The sequence below is a fragment of the Dendronephthya gigantea genome, unplaced genomic scaffold (assembly GCF_004324835.1).
Source record: "Dendronephthya gigantea isolate DGI-Jeju-01 unplaced genomic scaffold, DenGig_1.0 000144F, whole genome shotgun sequence".
In the NCBI taxonomy this organism is placed as follows: domain Eukaryota; kingdom Metazoa; phylum Cnidaria; class Anthozoa; order Malacalcyonacea; family Nephtheidae; genus Dendronephthya; species Dendronephthya gigantea.
Genome location: NW_021163154.1, coordinates 287,947 through 309,430, shown reverse-complemented (window position 1 = coordinate 309,430; position 21,484 = coordinate 287,947). Strand labels below are relative to the sequence as shown.

The following is a 21,484-nucleotide window of genomic DNA, read 5'->3' as shown; positions in this document are numbered from 1 at the left end:
AATTAAAGGCGAAGCTCAAATTCCGCCGTCACCTGAAGTAGAGGAACACGAAGCATCGACCAGAACTGGATCAATAGGGTAAATTCCAAGCACGCTTGCAAAGCTTCAACAACCAGTCAGGTCAAAATCAACGCAAACCAGACCACAATTGCGATCGATAAAGACCCAAACTGTCATCAACGCGACATCCCGTTTCTTTGACGAGAAGCAACAAGAATGTTTGTCAACGGAAACCGAAACGACAGAGGCGAAGCTGGGGAAACCCCAAAGTGTGACAACAACTAGTGGCGCAACTATCACCGAGCCCGAAAGCGAAGTAGAAGTGAGCAGTGGCAGTGATAAGTCGGTTGAACAGGACCCTATGTATGTGGACAGTGAAAATCAACCATCAGATAGCCAGGATAGTTTTGAGGAAGAAGAGTCAACTGTCAATGTCATCTTACAGCGGGGAAAACCCCCAGAACAGCAAATGAAGTTTGTGGTGTTTGAGGACAGTGTGTTGGATGTGTTTGGCACCTGTTACATATGTAACGGTGAATGTATTGTCACGGTGGAAAAACAACGGGGATCATTGTGTACAATTAGCAGCCAATGCCTGAAGGAAAGCCGCCATTGTTTTGTGTGGGTCACCGGTCCAACTGTGCATGGTATGCCTGTATTCCATTTGCTGCTGGCATCAGGTATTCTAACAACTGGGATGGAGGTGTCTAAGGTGTTGCGTTTGTTTCAAGCACTGAAAATCCCAAATGTGAAACAGCGAGAGTTCTCCAGAATTTTCAGGTACCATGTCGTCGCTACAGTCTACGACGTTTAACAAAAAGAACAATCGTCTAGGCTGGCTGAAGTCGCAAACAAATCTGTCATTGTTGTATATGACATGCGGGTCGACAGTCCTGGACATATAGTGGTCTTTTGGGTTCAGGGAGCATATTGGATGCCGAAAGAAACATCATCTTGAGTACACAAGTAATCAAGGTACAGCATGTAACTATGATTTATTGTCTATAATATAGAAATAATTATCCATAATTACTTATGGATCATTATTTCTGTATTATATTGTAACCATCAACCAATATTAAATATGGTATAATATATTAAAAGTATATAATATTTGTTATATATATGATATAATATCAATATCATCAGATGTTAAATTTCTGTAACACACCTACACAAACTGTATTTTGCTCCTTTTTTTCCGAGCATTGTGTATACAGTTTTTAAGGTTATTGCACTTTCCTAAATTGCATATTTACACCAAATATGTTCTAAACAGTTGTATGTGTTTTTCAACAGTCTACTGAGGTAAAGAACTCTAACGCAATGGAGTTGGAGTCACTGAAGCGGCACCTAAAGTATTTAGAAGAAAATGGTACTAGTACTAGTGTTTCAAAACTGGTGACAGATCGCTATGGGCAAGTGTCTACCTATATGGCAAATGAACGACCGCAAGTTAAACATTGCTTTAATGTAGTTTATATGTTGAGATTCTTTATAAGGATTTTGAACGTCTTGCAACTTAGCAAAGGAACAACACAATGAGACATTTTTGTGGCATATAATTTGGGCAGGAAGCGCTCGAAAAAAGGTCTAGAGGCTCTAATTAACCTAAGTTTTTCCTAGAGGAACAGGAGGACCTCTAAGTTGCAGAGGGTGTGAGCCAGCTCTGTGCATGTTGTTCAGTGAGTTGAGACCTGATGATCTAGGGACCACCATTAGTTATACTGAGACAGTAAGGGCACTCAAAACCCGACAGAGCATGCAAAAACTATAGGTTTTTCTAGAGGAACAGGCGGACCTCTAGATAACAGGGGAACAGGCGGACCCCTGTTCAGGTCAGTCAGCTCGACTCAAATATTGTCTGACTGACCCATCGAGTCTCTAGGTCAGGTCATCAGGTCGCGTTTTCGACCAAAATGACCTGTACAAATGCACTTCACGTGGTGAGGTGTTGTCCAGAAGGACAGCACTTCCTGCCATTAATGGCGGTCTGCACAAAGTGCAAACCGCCATTTCCGGCACGGGAAGTAGCCGAATTAGAGTCCTGTCTTTCGACAGCAGAGAGGGCCACCCTAAAATGTCTTTAAGACACAATCTTGCAAAGGTGGCCGGCAATTGTGTGTATGTGGGTCCTTGAACAAACAGATTCGAAGATATCGTGCAGTTGCCGTGGTAGCATGACAGAACAAAACATACGGCAGGCTATGAGTTTGCAGGAAGGATCCACATACACACAAATAGGGGACTGGTGTTATACGGACTATACAGCAAGGAAGCATAATGATTGAGTTTAAAAGGTAGATATTAAAACAAAATTTTTAATGTTTGGTACTTGCAGTTAGTTTGTATGGAACGGAAGCTAAGACGTCCTTTGGAGTTCTAATGTATCTCTCGTAACAGTCTGAAGACCAACGTCCTAGCGTTTTGATGAGCCAGGAGGGTAGGCCGGCTGAGCCCGCAGCTGTAGCAGCTCCGATCCTGAAACTATGAGAGGCGTAGAGGTTTTCGGCCAGTCCTTGCCCTTGAAGTAGATGACGTAGATGCGATGTTAGGGTTACACGTGTAAGTGGGACACCTGATGTAAATTGGAACAGTGAAAAATTTGGAACGCTTCACGAATTTGCGTGTCATCCTTGCGCAGGGGCCATGCTAAGATTCGAGGTTGATTCGGCCAATCACATCCTTTCGTTGTTCCAACATTTGGCCAATCAGGTGGCTTCGTTGTTCCAAGTTTCCACAAGCTTGGTTGCTAAGGCTGCCTTCGCTGTCGTTGTCAAGGGGGCATTGCTATAGGAGTGAGCATATTATCGGCGAGTTTTTTTCGAAATTTCTGATCGTTATTCGGACAACAAACGAGTTCTTTGTGTCAGTCGTTGTCAAATAGTTTTATCTAAACGTATTTGGCTGGTCTTTGAGCTTTTAGTATGATTCGATCGCCGAATTTTCCTCGATTTTCCAATGGCGCGTTGGTGCTTCGCTACTCGAAGGAGGCTTTAGAACTAAAGCAAAAACCGAAGGCTAGAGGGCCAAGCGAAAGCGTTGAGGAGGTAAGGGTATATTTATGTTGTTAAGTTAACTGATATGGCTGTAACACGGGTAAAATATCGATCGCGACGTCGAATATCACATCGGTTTATTGCTGTGATTATAGCTAATATTAACATGGCGCTCGCTGCTCTATTTACATATTGTATTTACAATCCATCGTAAGAATTTATCGCATTTAAATGATTTTGCGCTTGCTGACGAGGCAATATTTGTTAACCTTGAACTTTTCGTTGAAACCGATAGATTTGTTTTGAAATTTAACGCTGGTATTTCGCTGTAGTATGTATATAGTATAAATACCATGTAGTATGTATATGTATGTTAAAAATATATCAATCGCATATTTCTTTTAGGTCAAAAAACGTGCTATTCAGGCCGTAAAAAGTAGAAATGGGAAAGTCGATGATGAATTGGACGTACTGGGCGAGTACATCGTTCAATTCGGTGTGTTTCGGGGACAGACATTTCGTTGGATGTTAGAAAATGCTTTGGGATATGTTGGCTGGCTTGTTTACTCAATGAGAGGGGAGACGACCACAACAGCAGCAATAAGCCAAAACAAGGGAGCTTTCAAAAAATATGTTGAGTCTTTCCCTGAGGGTCGAGAGGTTGTAGCCTTGAAAAAGAAAGAGTCGGAGGAGAAGCAAAAGAAAAGCCAAGAACCAAGTGCAAGTAAACCAAGACAAGTTTCCACCCTCGCTAGCAGAGTTCTTTCGGGACACACCAGCGTGATAGCAGCTAAAGTTGCAAAGCAAGGTGCCACTACTTTTAAACCTACCCTGCCAACAGTACGGAGTAAGAGACCACCACCTTCTACGCCTGATATTGTGCCTGCCCTGCCAGATATTGGTGATGAGGAACTATGTAAAATGGTCGAAAGTATTGGTAAGTTGGCATTTTATGGAGTTCACTTACAAGTGATGAAAATGATCCTATAGCCCAAAGGCGGGCATCTCACTGAGATTTCCAGGTTCAAATCCTGGTGGGGTCAAACCAAAATGTGAAATCTTTCATGTGAAATTTTATAACTTTATATAGGACACTTGTATTAAAATGTTATTGTTGTTCGTTCCTGCGTTAAATATTTTTAATAATAATGTTGTGGTTATATTGTGTTGCTAGAGGAAACTTATAGTGGGAGCATCGCAACTTCAAAGACTAGTGGATCAACCTGCACTCAAGGTAGTTGGTGTTAATATAAATAGTATGATATTCATATATATTCTGTGTGGTAATTCGAAAAGCCTGAATGACGTACAGTGCATCTTCCCTTAATAATCTATGTATGTTAATCATTGCATAAATATATTTCTGTGAATGTGTTAGTAGAGAGAACAGAGGTGCAAAGCAGAAGCAGTAATTTGCAAGAAAGTAGTAGCACTGGAGGTATTTTAAGGCACTTACTCATTTCAACATGTAACTTATCATACTATTATCATTCAGTGTATATGGGAAATAATTTCAAATAATATTTTTCAGTGTTTTTGCCTGATGGATGGGTGAAAACTCTCCCAAAAGCAGACCACATGTGGGTGTCACAGGCACTGTTCAAGAAAAGTGCAAAAACTGGTAAAGCTGAACTAGATTTCAGCAGGTAACAAGACATGCTCAGGTTATGTAGTTCACCAAGAAAATATATTTATTATTTTATATTATTTTTTATATATTTTAGAGTGAACAAACTGTGGTGGTATCCACCCCAACCTCCCCTTATTGCAAACCAACCACCTCTTCCGAGTAAGTATTTTGCCCAACGCCTGTTGCTTTGGATGCCTAGGAAGCTGTGGAAGGTAAAGCTGTGTTGTCCACATCCTGGTTGTGAGAAGAAAGAGCTGACGAGTGCTGGGATATATCCAAGGGTTCGTCAAGTCTTGGATGTGGATGAAAGATACAACTTGGCATCAGAGTACCTAGAGTGCCGGTCTTGCAAGAAGAAGGTGATCAGTTGGAGTCCTGCACTTGTGCAACAGCTAGACCCTGGTCATCGACTGCAGTTTCCTGTCCTTATTACCTATCAATATGCCTGCGATGTTAAAGTCATCAGGATGTTGCGACAAAGAACACTTGGCAACAGTTCCACCGTGTTGCAGAAGAAGATTTCAGAGCAGCATAGCGAGAGGTACCTTGTGAAATCCACCCAGTACATGACAGAGTGCAATTATTTTCGAAAAGCCATGAAGAGTCAACTTGTCGTAGCCCATAGCTTTGAAGAGCCACCTAAGTTCATCGATGTGCCTAAATATAAGTGGTTCCTGACTGTTTATGTGCAGGACATCATGAACAGGGTGGATCACATCAAAGCTTCCATCACTTCCACCTTCGGTACCATTTTGAAAATGGATTCTACCAAGAAAATTGTGAAGAAATTGGCTGGTCACAGTTCGAGCACAGCTTCGTGGGTGACGAACGTTGGCAACGAGAGGGGTGAAGTACTGATGAGTGTCTTGACTGCGATCGAAGGCGTTGGCTTGGCTGAGATGGCAAAAGGGCTGATGAGAAGGTATTCCGTTGCCGATGTTCCTCCTCCTGTTGCTCTGTATGTTGACAGGGATTGCTGTGGTGGCAGTGGTGTCAAGGTACATGAGCTGTTTTACCATTGGAACGACCTGATCGTGCGCCTCGATATTTGGCATTTCATGAGACGTTTCGCCACCTGTTGCACCACAGAGTCACACCAACTCTACGGCGAGTTCATTTCATGATTTTTATTTCTTCAGGTACCAGTGCAAGTGCTCTGCATTTCCAAGCCTACCTTTTGGAAGGTTTGGCAAGGTGGAATGCGGATCGAGTGAAAAGTGCTGCTGTCTCTGGTGACACCCCTGGTCCCGACTCCTATACCGGATCGCTGTTGAAAGCCGCCAACAATTTGAGTGTTTCCCTTTTCGGAAAAAAAATTAAGAATGAAACGGAGGTAGGCGTATACACTGGTGAGCTAATTGGCGTGGAGTATCTGTTCGGTCAGACTGGAAAAGTGCTGGAAAATGCAACGAACGACGATGAAGAGATGGATCCAGGAGCCCAACAGCTGGAGTACCTCGACCATTATATTCAAATTTCCCGCTTTTTGGGGGAATTCCCCGTTGTCAAGGAAAAGCCCTTTTCCTGCATCTTGCGGGTTATCCCTGACAGAGAACATTGCGCCCCATCTTTTGCGCAGGGGCCATGCTAATCTTCTCTGTATCGTTCCAATTTTAGTATATGTGCTGCCGGAGCAGCACTTATTTTTGTAGTTTTTGTTTATAGTTACTTTTGAAACGCAGATATATGTATTACTGCCTTTCGATAGAGACCTTTAAATATTTGACCGGCGTTGTGGACGCATTGGCTGAGGTCTTGCGAATGACCAATGCATGCATGGGGAGCAGGCAAGATCCTTGCAGAAAAAAGGGGGCCATTGTTCAAGTCCACGTGAAGGGAAAGACCGTCAGGGGAGATTCGATTGGCCGTAACACAAGTTTGCATACGTTGTTCACATGCTAAGATGCCAGAGTTCGTTCAGATTTTGGACTTTATAACTATTAACATGCCTGGTAAAGACTGCCTTGTTCTATTGAGGCCTTGACCTTGCCCGGGCTAAAATTAGTGCATGCGATAACTATGACAGCTAGGCCAGAGATGGTCCATATGTAGGGTGAAATAGGACCTTCTAGAACATATTACTCCATTAACCGCAAATTTATAACTTGCGTATAAATTTTTTATATAATGTGTGGCATGATGTAGCAAAAAATAAATAAAATATAGAACCATAATTATAGCATTATCAGAGGGGAAATCAGGCAAGGAGCAATTATTGCTCATGATCTTTGAGTTACATTATGGCATGTGAAACAGTTTAGGTAGTGTCAAAATAGGTTGTGGTATAATACACTCTTATATTAATAAGAAAACCATAAGAGAGAATTAAGAAAAGATTGACAAAGCTTGCAAAGAAAAGAAAATTCAAAATCGATTGGGCCATACATTCATGTGAGTAACTTATGCTTTCTATCTGTGCATGTATTTTGGTTGTTCCGCCTTTTTGCTCAAAATACATAATTATAGGGGTTGTAAAAATTCCACCATTGGGGCCCAGCCCAATGATTAAAAAGATAGTGATTCACCATGTTTTGGCAAACAAATACTTATAGCAACAAGCTGGATCATTTCCTAACCAAGCTATGCCCTTCATGATTCTCCTAAAATATACAGGATTACACAAAGTTACAACCAAAGTACAGCACATGTATGTGATTATTATTGTCCAAATGCCACCAATGTGTTAAGGTAGTTACGACCCAGCAGTCTGAGGTAACCCTATTATGTAAACTCATAATTTCATTACTTTTACTTATAATTATAGTCAATTATAACCACATCTACTAGGTTTGGAACTCCAGTGAAACTGCTGATGAGCGAGAGGAGAAATAGCGCAGTATCATCAATCACATTGCCAACATACATGAACATGAAGGGCATGTGATCTTCATGGAATGTGAACATGATGTGATTGAAAGAGCCTGGCTTCAACCAGGTTTGCTGTTTATATATTTTTGTTACTGATATTTACTTTAGCCATAAGATGAAGGGTTGTACTGTATGTGATAGAAAGCCCCAAGGATGCATTTTCAGGGTATCAATATTGATGTGTCTTATAGGGTCTGCAGCCTACAAAAAGCTGGCAGAGGTACTGACAAGACCGCGTCTCATTGCGGCAATCAGGAAATTGTCCCAGTATCATCAAACATCAGGGTTGGAGGCCAGGCATGCACTGGATAATCTTCTTGCTTCAAAGAATACCTATCATTCTTATAATTCATTGAGTGCACGGTAGGTGGGAAACCTATTTGAGTTCTCTAATTTGACAGGTTGTAATCCTACTCATTTTATGAACTATGTGTTTTATTAGGTTATTCTGTGCAAATCTACATTATAACGAAAACAGCAAGCGTAAACAAGCAACAAAAGCTGACGGCACTGCTCAATGGGCAATTGTTTTTCCAAAAGCTTTTAAAGGCAAAAAAGCTGTTGCCAAACCATTGAAAGAGAAGCCTGCTTATGGTAAAAATTAATTTGTATATTAAAATCGAGTCAATTAATACTATATATCATTAATACTCTTCATCTTATCTATAATCCCACGCAAAATATGAAATATATTGTTATAATAAATGAACTAACAAATAACAAATGTAGAAAATGTAAATGCCCGCAACTCTAATATATAAATAAGATGTTATAAAATCAAGGTTTTCCTCCAGTTCTGTTTTCAAAATCAAAATTACTCTGACTGAAGATTACTCCGTAAATCTTAAAAACAGATGTGAAACAAAACTTTGTTTTTACTCACCCCCACATAATTTTTGCAGGATACATAGATTTTATAATGAGTCAAGTTGTACAAAATAGAGTCAAATACAGTACTTTGAAGAAAACTAAAGCTCATGCAGAGAAGGTGTTGCCAGTCGAGCCACAATCTCTGGTGCAAAAGTACTTGGGCGGAAAGGAAGGGCCATCTAAACAGCAAGTGGTGGACAGCAGAAAGTCGCGATTTTCTAAGCCAGCTTTACCTGTAAGTAAAGACCATAGTCCAAATCACACACCTTGTGTATGTAAAGGAAAATGTGCCACTAAAAATGTAGTTGCAGGGCTGATGATCTAATGTGTGATACTAATTGTAAATGCAAAGTAGACAAGTGTAAGCATCGTGAGTGAACATAATAATTATTATTGTCCATTTTTAGTTAGTTGATTGGTCTGACCGTAGTAGGGTGGTGATACATTTACTGCCTGCTTGGCTCTTCTTGGGCTAAAAATAATCTTATCTGTACAATAGATTATAGATGTATATTATGTAAATATTGTATTTATTTCATTAATATTTGTGTTGGTTTTTCATTGGAAGAGGCTGTAAATCTTCCAGCTGGTTTCTAAAATAATAAAATATCAACAAATATAGATAATTAAATAAGGAATTAGGCTATAGAATTATATGGGTTGTAACATAAATAAATTATATTTCTAACATTTACTTAGCGTTTTGACTTTTTTGCGTATTTGAAATGAGTATAAACTCAATCATGTGAGGAAAACTGTTCTTGAATTTTCGTGTAAACACACGCAGTAAACGGCCTTCTCTTCTTTAATTCTCCCAAAAATTTGGAATATCTAATGCGAACATCGTTGGTATGCAACTAGTCTGTACAATTTATGTATTTTATCCAAATCACTGTCATCCAGAGGCCAGTATCTTCGAGGTATAGGAAAACGTCTATTTCTAACACGCTTTCCGAAAGCATATTTGCTTGGAAATCACCATGTGCTGTCAGGCATCTTTTTCCATTCGCTTCTGCTTCATTTAGCAAATTGTCGTACTCGTCATATTCTAGTGCCTTCTCATGGCAACAAAAAAATTCGATGGCTTTTGGTTTGAGCGTGCAATGGCCACATTTACACCACTCTAAGCTTTGAAGGCGCCAAGCATGTTCCGCTTCGAAGGCATGGTCAACTTCCTCATCTGGGTCTGAAATTATGTCGCTTTCAGAGCTATCCGAGTCGCCTTTGTCACGCTTGTATACCCCGGTTCAGGCTAATATTGGGTAGGGTAGTACCTCCTCTATTTGGTTTTTGTGTATATCTTCTATTTCAGAAGCCGAAATATCACTAACAGAGCAAAAGTATTGAGAACACTGACCGCTTCCATAAAAAATTATTTGACTTGAGTACTCCTTCACCTGCTCTTGACGTCACGCGGTCACGTGATGAAAAGATAATGAGTTTGAGAATCCATTCAAGATGGCGACCTACTTAAATATTCCATTCAATAACTCAAGAAGGAAAAGGTTTGGATAAGAAATAAGAGCAGATTCGTGATCAAACACTTGATTTTACTAATATTGATAATAGACCAAAATATGACCAATATCTTTTAATGAGCGCACAAATTACTATGCGACAGTACCAATTTACAACAGGACTGCGATCTAAAAATATAATAATTTCACTGCGTTTAATTAGTTCGAAATTTTTACGTTACTCGCGTGATCAGTGTGACTACCCCTAGATCCGCCCTTGCATGAGATCGAGTGTTTCCGAACGGGGAGGTTCAAATTCAAACTATAAATTGCGAAATATAGGCATGTGCTGGTTTTTCATGTTTTGAGTTTGAGATTTGTTAATTTTTTTGTTCATTTTTTTGTTTTGTAAACATCTGGAATTGAATTTACCCAAATGCGTCTTCCAAATAAATATGTTTGGACTGGGCAGTTATTAACAAATTGGATATTTTAGCATTAGAGCAGCCTCGTTCCGAGGCGCTTTAAATAAAATAAATATAGGAACACTACAGGCTTTTACATAGATCAGTGGCTAAGAGGAGCGAGCGCGCAAGGAATTTTGGGGAAGATGCGACGGAGAAATGGAGCGCCTGGCAGAAAATGCATATATTTTTTTGGCGTTTTACTCGTGCATTCTTGCGTTTTTGGTGGTTTGTGGCCATATGGATGACCTGGAGCAATCGTTAAAGAAGTTCTCGTTTGACGGTAATATTTTTTATAGAATTTGGTTGCATTTTATATAATATTTAGTACGTTTTTAGAGTAGACTGTCAGTGAATCTTTCGTGTTATTCTTAGATATGCTAATAATAATATCCATCGACCGTTATCATATTCTGATTATAAAATTATCCTTACAATAGCACCTTCAAGTTATGATGATTTGGATTTATCGTCGCTTGGGGGACAAAATGTTCAAAGTAAGTCAGTTGGTATAAGCTTTGGAATTTTATTCTATATGCTGAGTACATTAAGCTGGTATATTTTCCATTGATATTAAAATATATGTATGCGCATGTTTTTATGTTTTTAAATGTGATATAGTATGTATATTTCAAATACTTTTTATGCATGTTAACTGGGCCAGCTCTGCCAGTCAAGCCTGAAGTTGGCATTTACACTGATTTGCCTGACAGTATGTCTTTCATTTGTATGCCCCAACATGTTCCTGTGTTTAACAATAAATACTGTACACATGTTCACCATAATATACCAATGTGTAATGTGTAAAATAACTCGACAATCTAGGAGATCGTTTTAACCAGAATGAAAATCCTGCAACAATTGCTATTTTTTGTTTATGACTGTGTGCTAGTTAGGAACTTCCAGCGATTTCATATAGTTATCTCCAGCAGGAGATATCTGCTTGAATACTCTAAATGTAGTCTAGCAGCCAACTAAAGCTATCTTCACTTGCAGTTGGATGTCTGGGTCAATAAACCACCACAACTCATGGAGATTAAAATTTAATTTAAAATATAATTCATATATACACCATATAATAATTATATTATACCATATTACAATTATAATTCATGTATGGTGTTGCACACTGTCAGAGATACAGAGGAGGGGGTTACAGAGATTGCTAGGCAATAATTACATTTAGTGTTCTTTGTGTTATTGCCATTTACATGCAACCTCATGGGTTATGTCCAACAGGTTATGGTACATATTTGTGTTTTCAAAACACCTTTTCAAAGACATCTAAAGCCTGATGCTACTAGTCAGCATTTGATAAAAGACCAGGAAAACATCCGCTATATCTGCATGTTGTTGAAACTTGAATCCAAGTCCAATAGGTTTGCATGTAAGTAAGCATTTTGTAATATATGTATTCAACTTGATATATAACCTCTTATCACATTTCTTTTTTAATGCATTATACCTAGTGGCTAGTGTATTCTAGCATATAATTTGTCAAGTGGCCAATGCAATAAAAGAAGGCACAGATTTGCCCCAGATTTGGAATGAATTGTGGAATATAATAAGGATTCAAATGTAAACGTAAAGCAGTCATTGTTGATGGCTTCCCTCGATTTGTCCAGTGAGGAGAAAAGCATACTATCAAGGCCATATTCAAGGGTCGTTTCCCACATTCTAATAAAAATACAAAATGATCTATTTTAGAACTTCATAAGAGTTAAAATAAATGTATCTAGAGGTGCATACCTTTGTTTTACGATAATCAAATATCTTATCCGTACATTTTCTTGTTTCTTCTTCATGTAGAAATCCGAATGAATTCGCCTTTTGCCCCGCTTGAAAATTATTTATTTGGAAATGATGACAGTGCGATACCTAACAGTGCGATACCTAAACACTCCTCATTCGTGCATAAAATTTCCCCATGCATATATTTCTGTGTATCGCTCTTAAAAATTCGGGCGGAATTAATATTTTAACAAGTTCCTCTTTTGCACTTTTGAATAATAAACAACAGTGAAGTGAACTCATAAATCGTGAGCCGCCATGTTTTATGCATTTTTTGCCAGGCGCTTCCTTTCCCGCGTCTTCCCCAAAACTCTTTGCGCGCTCGCTCAGCCACTGATCTATGTAAAAGCGTGTAGTGTTCCTATATTTATTTCATTTAAAGAGCCTGGGAACGAGGCCGGCATTAGAGAGTTCCAATTATTCGAATAATATGGATCTGACTATGAAATCTGTATCGAAGACTGAGAATTATTATTGTCAATCGTCCTCCTACGCCAAAGAAGAGCAGAATAAATGAAGCTACCTTTTTTAATGAACTCTCTAATGTGCTGAAAATACTGGTCACAAGCCATAACAGTGAAGATGTCCTCTTAATTAATGACATAAAGAATGTGTCAGCGAAAAGTGCAACATTTTTATTAATTCGTTTGAATATAAAAATCGTGTGCTTGTTCCACCAATAAAAAGGTCATACGTTGAATCTAATATTAAAACAAAGATCACATGAAACATTTCTGTCGGACGAAAATGCAATTGATCCTGGTATCTCGAACCAATTCGCAGTTAATTGTAAGTTACTGTTTACTAAACATATTATTCTCTAAGCTTCAGGAACATCAAGTCGACAAACTTTGATTTGTTTTGTGCCGATATGAGAACATCAGCTTCAGCTCAAAAAAGCAACGCTGCGATTAACACTTTTGCTTCTGTTGATGCCTATATGAAAAGACACTGGTAACGTTACAGAATTCTGAATACGCATGCACCCATTAAAAGTAAGCTTAAAGTATTATGCCCAGATACTTCATGCATGGTATACTCCTGAAATTCAGGAACAAGAAGTCATAGAAAGAAAATATTCACCATGTAGCTCATCTGAACAACTTGCAAATAATTTTTCAGACTTGTTTGAAAATAAAATTGAAGCTATCAGAAATGATTTGTTAACACATACCACGAGTGCAGTATGTACCAACACCATAGAATCATCATAATCAACGAAATGTGGTGAATTTGAATCCTTGCTACCCATATCTACTAAAGATCTGACTGTCATAATTAAATAAATAGCTTAAAAATCATGTGTTCTGGATCCTGTTCCTTCTAAGATCGTGCAGGAAAGTTTGACTGATTTGTTATGGCCGATTATGAATACAATAAACAACTCTCTAGAGGCTTCTTCTCTCCCTGTAAACCTAAAATGTGCGGCTCTAAAACCAAATCTGAAGAAAGATAACATGAACACTGATGAATATCCCAGCTTTCGACTGATCACAAGCCTTAAATTTGTGTCTATAAAAAGTTGTGGCAATTCAATTAAATCAACACATCATGAGAAACAATCTAAGTGAATCTCTGCAGTCTGGTTACAAGAAACACAACAGCACTCAAACAGCTTTGGTAAAGGTTCAAAACGATATCCTCCAAGCTTTGGACAATCAAAATGCATTGATCTTAGTTCTCTTAGCCCTTTCATTAGTATTTGAAACTGAAGACCTTGGCTTATATCTCACGCCATGGACGGTCTTCTACGTTATACACATGCGCCAGTGTGAACTACCAAGCTCTTGGTTGGTCGAAACCAAAATTTGACTTATCAACGGATTGCATAACTGTTTTCACAATTTCGCAAAATTGTGATGAAAGTTATAAATTATTTTAATTACAGTAGAGGGAAACTGGATGTGGTCAGGACTTTTTACGGGCTAACAAAGTTAACAAGACTAAATTTTCGACTGAATTCACCGTGTATAAATGAAGTCGGAAGGTTTTACACTTTAATTCGGCACAGCTTTAAAAAGGCATTCTTTTGTGGTAAACAAAACTTTAATATTCTCAAATGTATTTCACGATATACAAATATAAACTCTGTTTTCCTAATGACAAAAAAAAATCAATTGAAAATATTCGCGCGAAAAAACCAGTCGAGGCGTAACATAAAAAACTTCGGAAGTTGTATGAGACGTGTGATGTTATATTTCATGCTGATTAATAATTAAAATAATTTACCAATAACGCTGCATGACTATAGGTGAGTAACTTAATTTCCAGAAAAGGGTAAAAATCTTGTTGTATTTCCATGTAAATTATATATCGCAGATCGATACGAAATATGAAATTTAATTGCTACCCCATTTAAAAACTAAAATATGCAAAAGCAATTTCATTGCTTGGGTTAACCCGAACCTCCTCACCCAAACTCACCTCCCACGCGGGTAAAATATCAAAATATGCAAAAAGTTATGATTGCATTACAAATTAAATACGACAGATGTTTTTATTTTATATTGACCGCTAACGTATTTAAAACAATAAATTAACAAATTCAAATTACCACTTTTTCCTGTTGAAAAGTCCAGGTATACGATCAAATCACAAACTAATTTAATTTGTTAAGGCCCCGAATACACCTATATGGCCTAAGCCACCAGCTGCGGACTCAGAATAAATTAAGTTTAAGTACATTATTAATGACGATATATATTTATGAATATGATATCTCAAAGATTTTGAGTGAAATTTTTATTCTCTTACATTTCTTTGTAGCTAGCTATTATATATGAAGTACTTTTCATGAGTAATGAAAACTTCAGGAATTACCTAAAGAAATATAAATGGAAAAGTCTAAAACAGAAAATATATATCATGGTGATTGGATTTTGTAATCACTCGTTTGATTTCACACCAAATTTCACTCCACTCAGTGCAATTACCATTATTAATCGTTCTATATTCTACTTAAATCTCTATTCGCATTTCTTTATAGTTGGGGAAGAAACATGGTCACATTTGTTGATGTAATAGATCACAAGAGCCTTTTATCTAATTCAGGGAACTGCATTAATTCACATAAAAAAATGACCTCATCCTAAGGCAATTCTAAAGAATTTCATTGAATCATATCTATTCTTTCAGTGACTTCGATAAAGAGCAATGAATTCCATGCAATAAATTCTGTCGAGTCGCTTCGCAACACCATGCATTTGGAAAAGAAAACCGGGGATGACACTATATATTGGCGGTCATTTACTTTTTACATCTTATATAGTTATGTTAATTTGCAAAATTACGATTCTTGAAATTCGAGTACTCTACTTTGTAATTTTACCATATCCTCTTTGCCTTCTCCTTTCGCATTTAATACTATTATGATAACAATTAACAACCTGGATTAGCTTGCCTATACTTGAAGCTAGTGATGACCATGCCGTAATAATATACGCAAAATATTATATGAATATATGATTGGTATATACTCTATACTATAAGTATGAATATTTATATCATCTTACCGAAGGTGATATCTTGTTCTTTACAGAGGTTTTTGAACGTTCTCCCCAGAGATAGATTCTCTTCGCAACCCTGAAACAAGTGTTCATGCAATATTTGATTAATACCACCGAAGAGTTCATTAATCTAGCATTCCTGCAACGAGACCCTATGTCGGTTACATTAAATTATGCCGATAAGATATAAAAAGGGACATTATATAATTAAAAAAATTAAATCGAGATTTTCGAACATCGTGTTGCCTTCAATTATATATACAGGTTTGAGATCACTTTTTTCAATTTATTTTGAAAATGACGAAAGATATTAGAACAATTCTTAGGAACAGGCGCATGATTTTGCAATGTTTTCTTTACTTATGCAGGATTACAAAATGCTATATTTACACTGCATTGAATCGGTAACCATGCATAACCATATAGCTGATCTATTTTATTCCATTCTCGTTATGGACCTGAAAGAAACAGTAGCGCTAATTATGTATAAGGGGAAATTATCTATGTGTGCATGGATATTTCTGTACGAGAAAAGTGATGGGGAGCTCTTATCAAACAAAACCGAGCAAACATGCCATATCACAGCTGCAGCTTCGACAATGTCAACTTTTCTTTTTTACCCATGGTTAGCAATAGCAATGTCAATTTTTTATTTACAGATGTAATATTTAGACAGTTGCATGCGAAAAACAAATTAAAAGTAGCTATATACGTTTTTAGTCAACTCGTGTACTCACAGAAGATGTTTTCATGCCCTGGTGAAGTGTCCACTCTCCCTTCGCAAAAACTTTAACATCTTTTTCTGAAGTACTATTACTGATTTGACAATTTATTTCATCATGTGCTAATTTAGGTCTGTAGTTGTAAGCCACACACGTGTGTTCTTCCAGGCACTTTAGAAGCATTCAATTTTAGAATGAACAACATGACTTGATATTATATCGTCATTTGCTAACAAGTTGCCTGTTAAGAAGAAAAAAATTCTAAACGTCTTGCTATATGCTCCTGGAGAATTTCACGATCAATTGTGTTGAACGCTGCGGAGATGCCTGTTAATATTCTACCAGGTGTCCCAAAAAAGTACACCCATTTCATTCAAATTAGCTTCCTATCGAATTGAAATAACTTTCATTAATTAAAGAACGGACTAGCTTAGATTTTTATAAGTTAAGAACTTATGGTAGTATTTTTTAGGAAAATTCCGGGAGATATTACTTTTCAAAATGGGTACATATTTCCGGATGTGTCTAATTTATGCAAAACATGCTCTATTACACTTACTTCACTACATATACTTGCATACATAATATTATGTCATTTCATCATCGTTTTTCACCTGAACATACTGTAACTGTTGTTTAGATGAAACGTAGAATTTTTTTTTTCAACTGATGTTCATTTTTTTACCAAGCAAGCCCAAAGATTATTTTTCGTTCTCCTAAACTCCCACGCGTGTTTGTATAACTGTATTGAAACACGGAAAATGTTTTCTTATACCGGGTGTCCCAAAAAAAACGAAAACTATTGAAATCACTCATTGTTAAAATTTGAATGCCGTGTGCACGAATTTTAACCCGTGGGGATTTAATGCAACCCAGTGAAATGCTAAATGCTTTGTGTTGCTAGAGAAAGGGGACATGTCGAAGGTCATGGTGATTGAGATGCACATTTAAATATTATTAATGAATATCATTTTCGCGTACGAGCAAATTTTACTGCATCATATGCATGCATAAAAATGCTTATGGCAAACATTTATATACTTGTGGGTCCCAACAGAGTGCTTAGGCATTCAAACTCTAACAATTACATTGTTATGGGTGATTTAAATAGTTTTCGTTTTTTTTGGGACACCCTGTATAACTAAACCATATAATAGCTATTACTTCACTAATTAGAATTGCATATGATTATATTTGCATGGAATTTCTACAATATTACACAACATATGCAATTCTAATTAGATCTCGAGAATCTATATATATATATATATATATTAATATATATATATATATATATATATATATATATATATAAATTATTATGACCGGTCACCTTAAATATGAGAACTTCACTTAGTTTTTTGACTATAGTAACTCAGTAATATATCATTTTGAATTGGAGAGACATATTAGTAGTTTTTCAGTGCATGAACAACATAAATGCTATATATTTATATAATTTGGGATATGGATGGGCTCAAACTTTGGGTTGTTTGTACACTGATAAAACACCAAAATATTAAATATTGTACCTGTATAATATCGGTATCAGGAATTTGGTTTTCCTTCAATTTCTTAACCATTGTTTTACGTGCTGAGTGATTACTGAGTTTGTGCTCTTCATCAATTATTCCAGCATTCATACACATAGTTTTCATCAAGTTGTTGATTGTGTTTCTGCCCATTGGTTGTGTTGTGAACCAGTATTTGGGATTTCTGTTATGATCAATGCCAAGGTAAAATGGAGAATCTGGGGCACAAGTTTTTGGCGGGCGTTCCTCAGCAAACTTCTTGTAGGCTGCAATGGGATCACGCTTTAGATCAGAACATGGCCACATGGTGGGTTTAACTTTCCGTAAGTCCAGGGGATTCTCTCCAGATCTTGTTTTTGTCTGGCGCTCAGTGTATTCAAGAAACTCGACGCCAGCAGAATCCTTTCTAAGGTTTACGTCTCCCCAGCAAAGATCTCGATTTTCTCGGCAACCTCGCAAACCAAACTGAGTAGTGTTATTCCACCAAAGCATGTTGACAAGTGCACGGGCACTGTGGGTACCAAATTCACCACTCTCATGCAGTAAATCAACTTCTTGATCAGTAAGCGAACGGGCTGCATTTGGTTTGCTTCCTTTCCCAAAGCTTTTGAGCTCTTTTTGTTTGGCTTTAAGAGCTTCTCTTGACTTATTAAACAAAGCCGAGTCTGTTAACTGTTCAGGGTAACGTTTTCCCTTTAAATAGCGGCAAAAGGAGGCGAAGAAACTACGCAGCGACAACGGTTCATACTGTCTGCCATTTGGCTTTCGCACAGCAACAAAAAATTCGGCCATGTACGCATCCAATCTTTCCGGTTCTATTGTTTCCAAGTCCTCCTCGGTATCATGCACTTGTTTTAAGTATTGTCTAAATAATCTTAGGTCGCTTTCTGTTTTCCGTTTAGTGTTGTCGTTCTTTTTCTCTTCTATAAAGCAATCGACATTAACTGCAACAAATCTTGAACTGCTCGAGTCAGCCATCTTTGTTTTGACAGCGGCAAATGCAGCGGGACAAAAAGCGATATCAGGGACAAAAAGCGATATCAGTGACAAAAAGCGATCTCAGTGACGATATCGTTTTTATGTCACCCTGTTATCGCCCTGATAAAGGCACAAGTATGTGATAAATATATATATATAATATATATATATATATATATATATATATATATATATATATATATATATATATATATATATATATATATATATATATATATATATATATATATATATATATATATATATATATATATATACAGTAGGGGGCAAAAGTCTGAGTCCAGTCGTTGTAGAATTCCAGTATTAAATCCTGGCAGCGTATTCGAGTTAAGACATGCGTGCACAGCAAAAAATGAATTTCTTAAGAAATTGAATTTTCTTGTTTTAAGAAAATATTTACTTGTTTCAAGAAATAATTTTTTTAGTTTGAAAAAATATTTTCTTAAGATATTTTTCTTCTTAATTTGAGAAAACATTTTCTTGAAATAAGAAAATTATTTCTCGAGAAAATATCAGAGATATCACTCTCTTATCATAAGAAAATGTTTTTCTTAAAATGAGAAATTGTTTTCTTAAGAAAATATTGAGATATCAATTTCTTGTTATAAGAAATATATATTCTTAAACTAAGAAAATGCTCTTCGCATTAAATTTGAAGAATTTCAGCTGAGAGTAAACTTCAAAATTACTTGTGTTTCAAATGTTCCTCATTGTTGAAGTTTGTTGATTTCAGAGAGTTATATGGTTCATATTTTATTGTTTTTCGTTCTGATCATTGGATGATTTTATCAATTTAGCTAATTATCAGTATGAGTAAAGTGCCCTAGTCAACAATAAAGCTTTTCGTACTTGCACTTTACAAGCATGGCGTGACATATTCGGTCAAGAACTGTTAAAATAGAACAAAGTCATAATATAATGTTTGCAAAATGCTGTTTTCATTTACAGAAGCGTGAGATAATTCAAAGCATTCAAAGGTTTAATACTGCATGATAATTGTATGGTCCAGCCTGACGCAGAGCATGATTATTCCATTTATCCCATTATGCCTTTCGAGCGTAGACCACGAGGGAAATTTGAATACTTAACGAAACAACCTATAACGCTATTAACGCATATTAAAGAAATATGGTTCTTTATGGCGGATATGGCATTTGTATCTTGTTATTAACTTTATATATTACCGATAAAGATATGGACGTTTAGGATGTGAGAAAATATACACTATATCGGCTGAAATTTGTGGTATTTCATAAGGTGAGTTGATGTTTCATGATGTCATATGCCAACATGCTGATCGAGTGTGTTATTATATACAACGTATAAGCCTTTATTTTTGCCAGCCTTCGTTAGCCCTATTATAGATCAAGAATTGTATTTAGGTCTTTCTTCATCGCTATGATTTTCCATGTTATTATCTGTTTATATAGTCAAATAGTTGGCTAGCTAAACAATACCTTAGAATTCCTCAGCAATTATGGCCTAGAATACCTCAGAGGAGCAACATAGAATAGTCCAATGTTGTGATATATATATAACTAAGGAGCAGCATATGGCAGTGTTTCTAATGTCTTTGTTTGAAATGTAGGATTAGAGTTGAGTTGTATTTTTAGATTGATACTAAATCCAGAGGGTTTATTAAATGTAACAGTGCTTCTCCACAGTAGGGTTGCAACTGTTTCAAAGGGTATAAATTGTGCATCAGAGTCTGCCTATATCATTAAAATTATCACAAAGCTCTCTATTTTGCCTTCAGATACATTTACCCATACATATTTTGTTAGGGACAATTTTTGGATTTAACACCATTTGATTTCATTGGATAAGGCCTCTATCTATATATTGTTTGAATTAATTACATGCAGTTTCATGGTGAATTGATTGGAATTTAAACTATCATAGGGAGGTAGAAAAGCAGTGTAGAATGGGTTGAAGGATGGGTGTATTTGATAATGGTCTCAAAGTAGTTTTTCTTAAAGATGCCGGTATTGCAAGCGATAGCTAAAGAATAGCTTAAAATTCCCCAGAGTAGCTAAATTATCATTTACCAGTATTTTTTGTTTGATGTACTCAATTCCTAACATGATTACAAAGTTTTATTTTAAGTTAAGTGTGAACTTAGGATTTACTTTACACCAATTTTTAAATTATTTACTCTCAAATTTATCTGATGATGTCTCATCTGATTTTAAGCACCACAAAAATCCTTTTGCAATAATTGATCTGCACTGCAATAATTGATATTTAAAAACATGTCAAATAAACACTGGACAAATACAAAACCTTCAAAGCCGTGGTGCAATATTATATATAATCATTTCTCTGTATTTCTAAATAATCATGTAGGACCTATAATTCTCATGTATTAATGTCTGCTGTGCATTCTATATTATGACTCATGAATATTTTAGTAAATTTACATTACATTCTTACTTATAACAAAATATCATGTCAGAGTTTCTAGGGTTTCTTGGGAATTAACTTTTCTTATTATAAGAAAATATTTTCTTGGAAATATTTCTTAAATTAAGAAAAATTTCTTAAGAAAATTTTTCTCATTATGAACATTCTATAAGAAATTTTGGACTAATTTCAAGAAAATTTTCTTAAACTGAAAAATTATTTGTGTGCAACTTTTCTTATTTT

The 21,484-nt window shown here is 36.5% G+C and overlaps 1 protein-coding gene and 2 pseudogenes across 1 annotated transcript; all 3 read right to left on the bottom strand.

The window, feature by feature from the left end:
* Positions 1 to 2,599: 2,599 nt before the first annotated feature.
* Positions 2,600 to 2,721, bottom strand: LOC114536781 (annotated as a pseudogene).
* Positions 2,722 to 6,194: 3,473 nt separating this feature from the next.
* LOC114536780 lies at positions 6,195 to 6,269 on the bottom strand (annotated as a pseudogene).
* A 2,628-nt stretch (positions 6,270 to 8,897) lies between these two features.
* Positions 8,898 to 18,817, bottom strand: LOC114536765. Its single transcript, XM_028558117.1, has 3 exons — positions 17,840 to 18,817; positions 9,261 to 9,599; positions 8,898 to 8,960 (listed from the first exon to the last, which is right to left on the bottom strand). Exons 1-3 carry the CDS (start codon positions 18,815 to 18,817, stop codon positions 8,898 to 8,900), a joined length of 1,380 nt encoding a protein of 459 aa, XP_028413918.1.
* Between the last annotated feature and the right edge of the window lie 2,667 nt (positions 18,818 to 21,484).